This window comes from Phoxinus phoxinus, assembly GCF_949152265.1.
Source record: "Phoxinus phoxinus genome assembly, chromosome: 3".
Lineage (NCBI taxonomy): Eukaryota > Metazoa > Chordata > Actinopteri > Cypriniformes > Leuciscidae > Phoxinus > Phoxinus phoxinus.
The window spans coordinates 34689095-34699558 of NC_136878.1; the positions used below are offsets into that span (position 1 = coordinate 34689095).

A 10464-nucleotide genomic window follows, 5' to 3' on the forward strand; every position below is an offset into this window, starting at 1 on the left:
ACAAAAATAAAACTTCCCACTAAAAACGTTATAAGAATGTTAAGTAGTATTTTTAGGAGTATTTTTAGAGAATGTTATCCTAACTTTTAGAAGAACATTCTAAGAATAAAAATAAAACTTCCTGCTAAAAACTTTATGAGAATGTAAAGGGATAATGTTCTAAAAATGTTATGATTAAACCTTTATAGAAGGTCATCACAAAACATTTTTAGAGTGTTCTTAGAGAATGTTATCCTACCTTTTAGGAGAACATTCTGGGAACTTTAATAAAACTACTCAATGAAAATGTTATAAGAACATTAGGGAATAATGTTCCAACAATGTTATCATTAAACATTTTTAGAATGTTTTTAGAGAATGTTATCCCACCTTTTAGGAGAACATTCTGGGAACTTAATGAAAATGTTATAAGAACATTAGGGAATAATGTTCCAACAATGTTATCATTAAACATTTTTAGGGTGTTCTTAGAGAATGTTATCCTACCTTTTAGGAGAACATTCTGGGAACTTAAATAAAACTACCCGCTAAAAATGTTATAAGAACATTAGGGAATAATGTTCCAACAATGTTATCATTAAACATTTTTAGGGTGTTCTTAGAGAATGTTATCCTACCTTTTATGAGAACATTCTGGGAACTTTAATAAAACTACTCAATGAAAATGTTATAAGAACATTAGGGAATAATGTTCCAACAATGTTATCATTAAACATTTTTAGAATGTTTTTAAAGAATGTTTTCCTACCTTTTAGGAGAACATTCTGGGAACTTAAATAAAACTACCCGCTAAAAATGTTATAAGAACATTAGGGAATAATGTTCCAACAATGTTATCATTAAACATTTTTAGAATGTTTTTAGAGAATGTTTTCCTACCTTTTACAAGAACATTCTGGGAACTAAAATAAAACTACCCGCTGAAAACATTATTATAACATTTCAAGATAATGTTCTCAGAACAGTTTTAGAACAAAAAAATTCTAGCTGGGAATCTATCGACAAAATAGGAATATCATTTTGTGTTGAGAAATTCTTTGAGGATTTTGAAGTAGATAAATAAATTCTATAAATTACCAAAGGTATCACTCAATACTCCAATATCATACAATCCTTCATTTGAGCCTTCTCAGATTGATGGAGCTTTTTCAGGATGGAGGAGAAAAGGTTTATGCTGTATAGGAGTTCTCTATATATGATCAATTTGCGTCTTTTTCACAACTTAAAAGTTTGCACTCCCACTTCTTCCGCTACTTGCAAATTAGAAACTATGTAAAGAAAAATATTCCACAGTTTATAAATAAACCGGAAAACCATATTATTCACAATCTTTTATCTTCTAATCCTGAAACCAGACATTTGGTATCTTGTTTTGTTTGTGCTTCTGCAACATCTATATTAAGATGCTGTTATTCTATTAACATAACATCTATTTTAAGATAATAAAGAGCTGTTCTATAAATTTGAGGTTTATAAATTAATAAATGAATCCAGTTTAAAGTTAAACACTGCATTCACTACTCCAAAATTAAGAATACATGAAAAAAACATTACTTCTATAACAAAGTAAAATCTCATAAGTCTATAAGTCATTCAACTCATTTGATATTTAGAAGGAAAAATATTGATTAATACCTTGATTATAATCACTCATTAGATATATATTGAAGCAGCAGTGGATTCCAGAATATTACCCCTTCACAGCATATAGGTTAGGGTTAGGTTCTCATAGAGAAACTCTTGTTTCATATAACCAAACAAGAGTTCGAAAGGAGAAATTCCTGTGGTAGAATGAGGTGTAGCTCTGTATGTTTGCAAGAATTCTACAATAAATCATGTCCATGAAGCCCTCTCTCTCTCCGCAGGCATTCTTCAATACCTTATTCCAAAGCTCAACAGTTCAATTTCCTTCCAGATGGTATATGGAGGTGCGAATGTGCTTGATATCTCTTTCCTGCTGGAAATGTTTGAACTCTGATGACAGGAACTGAGATCCATTGTCTCCAGTGGATTCCCCTTTTGGCTGAAGACTGATCTCAGATAACTGGTAACAGTAGACGCAGTCACAGGAGGTGCAAATGCGACCTCTGGCCATTTTGAGTGGTAGTCAATTAATGTAATGGCATATCTGCAGCTAACTATCATATCTGCCTATCCCAAAAGGACTTACCACATCAATGCCCAGTTTCTGCCATGGACCAGCTGGATACTAAAGTTGGTTAGTGGTGCATGTGTGGTTCTAGCTGTCTTATTGTTAAGTTGGCAGGTGACACAGCAATTGGGGACTGTTTATGTAAATCCCTCTTAGGCCACCAATTTAAGTCTCGAAGTCATTGTTTGGTCCTCACAATTCCTTGACCAAACGTGAACGTAAGCTAAGTGGCACACTAAGTCTGTGGGTTCCTCTTAAGAGTCATGGATAGATGGGCCAGACACAAGCAAGGGGTTATTTTTCAACTAGTATTTCCTCTCTGCAGTTGTCAACGTTCTGGAAGCAAAAGCCACAGTTCCTTCGGACATATCTGGATGGATCGTCAGATTGGAGTCAGGATTGTCAAATTGTGACTCAGTTGACAATTGTCACAACAGATGCTTCGGACAATGTCATAGGTTATTGTGGGCAAAGCAGGGTCAAATAAATCCAATGCAGGGCTCTCTGCAATCAGTTATTTCACTTTCTGGAAACTTTTGTGTGCTTTGGTGGTCCATGTGACATTTTCGTTTCCTCTGAGCTCTCAACAACTCCTGCGTAGCTTGGAATAAATTTAGCATACCGAGCAGTGAGACCTAGAAATAATCTTAGTGTGGACGCATCTGAAGGAGCTGGGGCATTTTGTATTGCCTCCAAGTGGCTGTTATCTGGCATCAACCCCTTTTTGGAAATGGTGTGTCCCACTGTGTGGAAAGGGATAGCAGTCCACAACGATTGCTTTGTTGGGTTCCCTGAGATTCACACATTCTGATATCTTTACTACAATGGGCGATAAGGCGAGGCATCTACTCTTTCCATAATGTCTGCCACTAACAGACAGATCAGCTCCATAGACACAGAATCCCTTACAGAAAAAGGCAGGCTCCAAAATGTGTCTGTTGCACAGGGATAGCATTTTCGCACAATTTTACTTTATGTACAAAGTTCTTTGCACAGCCAAAGCTCGGCGTGGCAGAATCAGACAGCTGCTGCACAGGCTGATTGGAAGGGATTCATTTATTTCCTTTTATGCACAGGTTCAAGTAGGATATTAAGTCCATGCCCATTAGTGGGTTTTCACTTGTCACAATATAGAATGTAGCACGTACTGAACATTCTCCATGTTGTGCACAAGTCTCAATACATCCAGCACAGGAAGGTCATCTTTAGAATATGTGATAAGACGCACATTAGACTGTTCCAGCAACAGCTCAGAAAAGTACTGCTTATATATACACTCTGACAACAAAGATACAAAAGATCCTGTATCAACAATTAATTATTGCATTGTAGTGTCTGACAATGTGCCCACTTCAATGTTACACACAATTTTGTTTGCAGCAGGAGATGTGCTTATGTACAAAACAGTCAGTTCAGGAACTTTATTCAGGTCCAGGTTATGTGCAGGCCGTTCCAGTTTTATCATTTCTATATCGATCTCACTTCTGAAAAAATAAATAAATAAATAAATAACTTTGTGATAATGTTGTGTATATAAGTAGCATTGGTTGAGCATGTGAGGACACTGCACTTTATCTAATTGATTATCACTGGATTTTTATGTGCCATGCTGTAAAATATGTATCAGTTTTTACAGCTATGAACTTGTGCTTGATTTGTATTTTAGTTTTTAAACTTTTGCTGTAATGGACTATCCAACAATTCACACCATTGTAAAATCATCCCACACAAGCATATTTAAGATTTTTGACTTAAGACATACCTTTTAATAAAACAAAAGACATGCTTGTGCTCAAAGTACAATTTTATTTATTTTACTAAAAACGGGGGGGAAAAGTCACATCAACATTTACCCTTGTTAATACAGTATACTCAATATCTTTCCAACAGAAATACAATACACCAGTTTTTAATTTCCTTTTAATCTTATATTAAAATATCAGATAGTTTGCAATCTAACAGTGCTTATGAAGTACGTCACCAGATTTTTTGTTTTTCCATCTGCTCTGCCAGTGGCCTTAAGCAGTGGAGTAAAAATAATAATAATAATAATAATTAAATAAAATCATAATACAAAAATTAACCTTTGTGTTTTCCTGCCCAGTTTTTATCTGACAAGCTGAACATGCAAAAAAGGGCATTAACACAGATCTTCTACAGAATACACTGAAGCATCACCAGACACTTCAAATGGCAAAGGTGACATTAACAATGTTACCTGAAAATGTTTCCTCAAATCAAGACAAAGTTTAGAATTTTCCAAGTTACTACATTGCATATCATGACTTGTCCCAAAAGCTGGCTCATTTAACTGTTATTTTCTCTCTTCTGAAGTTTAATCAAGTCTATACCGACAGTTAAAATGAATCAAAAAGAGGCCAAAAATCGCAAATGAAGGACTCTATAGAGTCTCAAAGTGTACTAGACTGTACAGGCACAATTAACAGTATATATTCATAATAAATATGGCAATTTTTGGCCTGGATGTACTTGGACAAGGAAGGTCTGGGATTTTCAATGTTTTGCCCATAAGGAAAAACTTGCAGCAGATTTTATTTTGAACAAATGCATTTGCGCTCTCTCTCTCTCTCTCTCTCTCTCACTCTCTCACACACACACACACACACACACACACACACACACACACACACACACACACACACACACACACACACACACACACACACACACACACACACACACACACACACACACACACACACACACACACACACACACACACACACACACCTCACTACCCTTGTATCACATGCACAAAAGCTTATGAAACGAAACAAAAACAAATAATATTTATAAAACATGGAAATGCTGATGTTTATTGGAATGTCTCTTGGGGAAGAGATCAATTGCAGTTCACTTCCAGCCTCGGGATCACTGAACTGGGCACTGAACATCCCAGCATGCATCTGCAACTCTGACTAACCAACATCCCAGGACACTAATCTTCAGATGGGACGGTAAACAGGGTGTTTAATGTGGTAGGAAGTGTGTTTGTGTTTGTCAGGACTCCTGTGAGATAACTAAATTTCTATAAGGTGATACCGAATCCTGGGCTCGCTCCAGATCACCCTCCTCTCGCTGCAGTTCTTCTCCGTGCTGGAGTGAAGCTTAAGCCCCCTTTACACATGAACATGATTGGAGACAACAAATGCAGGGGAGAGCGGGCACAGTCTCTCAGTGTCCCCCCGCTGGACCATTGGCTTTGTACAGAAGTTGTGGGTTAGACGTCAGTTGAGAAATAGAGTGTATTCTTCTTCAGCTCAGCGAAGGATATTGGTGGATGCTGCAGGTAGTACAGCAATACCTGAACCTGTGACAGAGGAGGAAGAGGGAGGATGACTACAGTGATGCAATGACTATACTATCCTGACTCTAACAATCTCAAAACTGTCAGCATTATTCTCCTGTACCACTAGATGGTGTTCCAACTCCACTGTGAGTTTATTCTGAATAAACTGATACCAAAAACTGGAAACTACTACTTTTTAGTATAAAACATGCTAGATCTGTTTAGAACAAGTACTGACTGAAGAAGAGGGAATGAGCACAATAATATGTTTCAACCAGGCACAACAAAAGAGTCCACAACATTTATAGTAATAACAATAATGGTTTTCAAGGACCACAATCAGTGATCTCACTTATCAAACAATATCTTTATTACTATATATGGAAATTGGAAACCATTCCTAACTCATCTCCATATAAATCAGTCACCTGGAACCGGACCCACGCACTCTCCCAACCAGATGTTCACACACTTATAATAAATAATCTCTGAGTATTATTGAATACATCATTCTACAATTATTTATGGATAGATGTATTTTATATATATAATGTTCGATAAGCTATACTTCTTTTCATTTATTATCTATCTGTAAAATCTGCATACTATTGCCATCTATTTGTGTCGGTGATGGTGGTAGTAGGAATGGTGATATTGGTATTGATATTATAAAACTATTTGTCTTCCCTCTCTTCGCCTATATAAATTACATTTCAGAAAACATTACATATAAATATTTATAATTTGTATACATTATTTGATTAAATATAAATGGTCTGGGTCTGTAGGTGCGACTGGCATCGGTGGGGTTGTGGGGCAGGTGTATCGTGAATCTGAGGGAGGTGTCTGTGTCTATGTCTGGAGGATCTGTTGGTTGTGCACTGGCAGTTGTCGAGCGGCTCCCACACCTAGAGAATAGTGTATGTCTACAATAATTTCATTGACTGATCTAAAAGTATTATTATTACTATGTTTACTACTTCCACTACAACTATATTACTATTACTATGATTGTCTTAAATTGCCTCCATCTATATCTATATAAATATCTCATTACTTACCAATGTACCTGCATACACCACTATATCGATATCTATATTTAGCTGTTATCCATCTCTTTGTTTTTGTTTTTCACTCTTCTGTATGCGTGTCATTGATTTCTTACCTTGTATAAGCTACTGTTTGGTTAATTTGCAATAAATAAATAAAAAGTAAAACAAATATATTTATTATCCTTTAAATTTTAAAAGTAAATCTAATAGATAAATTAAATTATAAAATAGATAGATAAATAAAAATACACTAATAAAACAAAATGGTAAAAATAAAGTGCAGCACATGGAAACATTAACAAAGCCCTAGAACTTTCAATGCATTAAAGAGCAAACAGAACGAGGGCATAAACGTCTTATACGATTCTAATGAACCTCTTGATGCACACCCCCTTTTGAGCCCAAAACAGGAAAATGACATGCTAGAACTCAAATGGTTGTCTTTCCTATATCCTTTGGAATATGAGCATAGTTGTGGTATCATTGAAAGAAGACAAATGGAGCTTTTTTCTTAAAGTTTAAGAATTCATACAAGTAAAAATAAAAGTTAGACAAGCTGAAGTATAATTGAATGAAAATGTGTTTTTTTGGCATAACTTCTTTTTATCATTAAAATATGATAATAATAAGGATGCCTGTGACCGCTAGAAATATGATGGCCACAAAGCGACAAGTCTTAAAAAGTTATGTTTAAAGTTTGAGGATAATATAACAAAAAATTAGGTTCCTGCAAGGTTTTTGCCGGATGGAAACTTCTCATGTCATGGCTGGTTAAGACTTTTGGCTCATGCAGATTGTTCAGTTTAAGATATGTCATGCACAAACCAAAGGGCAAAACAGTCAAAGTGGCTCTTCAGTTCCACTGACACAGTAAACACGTTGGTTTAAATGACACGTGACCGCATGTAAAAACGAGTGAACCGACGATGGCCTGGGGTCAGTGTTCTATGACAATACGGAAATCAGGATAATGGATTAATCACAGACCACATCCGTTTCACTGTAATACTGATACACTGAAAGCTATAAGCAGAGCACTGATGTGCATCTTCAAACTGTTAAACACACCAAACCACAACCCATTATAGTGAAATACAATCTATCCATGCTGGGCAAGACTCCACGAGTCCTTTCCATACAAAACTTCTTGACATGAGGATTCACTGTGTAAGTTAGGACTGACCTGTGCCATGACATCATGTGACCAGATGTCGGAGGCCAGCGTGATGTGGGCCTTACTGCTCTCTGACTCTGACGGTCTCAGCAGAGTTGGGCCAAACACTGTGGCCAAATTATGCAGAGACATCTTATTAACCGGCTCCTTCTCTGCCACCCTAAAATGAGAGAAACCAAATATCAATACTGTCACATCTCATTAAACAATCATTAAGTTGAATGTTTCCCAGTTTATAATGACATAATGTGCAGTGACTGTGATGTGTTAATTGTTACAGTTACAGTGGGCAATAACGTCTCTAGAGAGATTATTTGTGACAGTGTTTATAAACCCTAGGCCTTGCTTGCTAATTCCCGACGTTTCAGAGAGATTTGTGTGAATTGCGACAGCAGTTTCACACGTACTAAAATAAAACAGAACCCTATGAATCTATGATGGTGACTGAACTGATGTTGATATAAGGTGTCTGGCTTTAAAAGCTCACTGTAAACAACATTTAATCTAGACCTCTCTTAGGTTTGACCTCATGTAGTAAATTTGTTGAATATTGCTGTGTTTAATGCACTGTTAAGAAGTTTGGGGTCGGTAATATTCTTTAATGTTTTTGAAATAATTCTCTTATACTCACCCAGACTGCATTTGTATTTAACACCGAGTATACCGAGTATGTAAAATAACATTTAAACTAGGCTAATTATTTATCATATAAGTGCTTAATGTTCCAGTTGTATGACTCCTGTTACAGTGAAATATTGCAGTAACGGCAGTGCAAGAAGTGTGCTTACATTTTACTGTACAGTACTAGCCAGTATTTTAGATTATTACACGAGTGCATTATGCCATTAAATAAATAAAACGACAGAATAGGTGGATTTTTAGGTGGAACAGAGCTATAGTTTTCTAACAGGTGCATGGATGTATTTACTTTGTCAACATTGTGACCAAATTAGTGTGACTAAATTATTTAAATATAAAACGTTCGAAACTACATTTAAGGTAATTAAGCCTAATTCACTGATGAATTTATCACGCATGCACACATACCACATCAGTTTCACTGTGATCATGATACACTGAAAGCTATAAGCAGAGCACTGATGTGCATCTTCAAACTGTAAGCCTGGAACACACCAAGCCGACGCCGACGAACTAGCGCTGATGCCTCGCGTCGGGGTAAAAAGCTGCACTTGAACTTACCGAGAGAACTACTGCCGACTGTCAGCTAGAATGCGCGTTCTACGCCTGCGTGTAAATGTGACAACTGTCTATTTCTGCAGATATATTCGTCTACATTCATCATTCAAAAAGGGAAACTGACGCTGCAGGCTGCAGATACACAAACCGTAAACAAAGCTGTGCGTGCTTACCGTTTTGAATATCAATCCTGCTAAACACTTTCTTTATTCCACTCCGCTCATGTTGAAATATTCACCAAGGAACACTCAGGTAAGATGACGTAACATTAGAACAGCCTTCTATCTGTTCCGTTTTGACTTCTTTGCTCGCTGTTTTGCTATTATAGAGGGTTTTCACTACACGTCATCAATACGGAAGTCGGCCATTTTGGAGGCACAGAACGTAAACAATGCCACTGAACTGAACGGACTCGCAAATTTGGCCAATTGTTGCTGCTGAAAAATGGTCGAGTTTTGGTCTGTACTAATCGGTCGCACCGGGAAAAAACATTTCAAGTTCTATACTGTCAAAAGATAAAGAGAAGCATACAAAAAACTGATGAAAGAAGGCATTTGTGGTTGAGAGAAGTACAGCATCATTGTAAGTGAAGCATTGACTATGGCTAAAATGTTGACTTAATTAACCATGGCTACATTCACACTGTCAGTCCAAATCCGATTATCTTTATATCCGATTGGAATCTGATCTAAAATGATGTCCACACTGTGTATCGTAACTGTTCAGATCCGATTTGTGTGTCCATGCAGCTCTTTGGCAATGACGTTGCGTTGATGGACGGGTTTGCATTTGCAATAGAGATGTTGTCTTATTTAAATTTTACAACATGGAAATGTGTAGCCGCCGCACTGGACAACTGCATCTTGAGCCTGCGGCAGAACTGTAGGAGGCTGTTATGCAAGTTACAGCTTTTTTCCACGCTCTTGTCTGCGCCGGTTTCAAAAATAATAATTTTCTGCTTGTCCCCCACTTTGCCACAACACAGCATTGTTTCGGCAGTGACTTTTAGCATGTTCCTAAAACAACGTCTGACGTTTACATTTTACGTGGCGTGAGTCACATACCACACGAAATCCGATCAGAGCGCTCAGACTGAAGCTGATGTCCTGATATGTGATTTGAATAGGATTTCAAACCACATATGGATGTAGCTTGAATCGGAATTCATGTGCTTTTTTGGACTGACTATCTCAACGTAGCCTATGTCAAGATAAGAAATAGAAGGAAGAATTGCAGAAAGGGCTAGAGAAGCTAGCTCGTTCGGATCTTTACCACATATTAACTTTAGTTTGTCAAAATTTTGCGCTCTTTCCTGCTTACCAAGTCCTTCTCTATATGATTTCGCAGCTTCCACGTGTTTTTTCTGTGGTTTATTAGTGCAACAATGTGTTCAGTCGTACATACAAAGTGCAATCCATGCTGTTGTTTACATCCGAGTACCTCCATAATGGCCGCGCATCCGGGTTACCGCCCAGAACTGGTAGAAACTCAGAGTTAGTGAAAACCCTCTATTCTCGTGCACTGACTCGTTCAGTAAGCTGAACAGCCAATCAGAGTTCCCTCTTTCACCAACGGCCCG

General features: G+C 37.1%; 1 protein-coding gene across 6 annotated transcripts in view; it reads right to left on the minus strand.

The window, feature by feature from the left end:
* Window positions 1-4728: 4728 nt before the first annotated feature.
* abr (ABR activator of RhoGEF and GTPase) overlaps window positions 4729-10464 on the minus strand; it is a 270755-nt gene continuing 265019 nt past the window's right edge. For all 6 annotated transcript variants that reach the window (XM_079608306.1, XM_079608307.1, XM_079608308.1 and 3 more), the window contains 2 exons: window positions 7698-7848; window positions 4729-5483 (listed from right to left, as the gene is read on the minus strand). In XM_079608306.1, coding sequence (XP_079464432.1) covers window positions 5394-5483; window positions 7698-7848 — 241 coding nt within the window. In that variant the 3' untranslated portion in view covers window positions 4729-5393. The remainder of the gene's footprint in view (window positions 5484-7697; window positions 7849-10464) is intronic.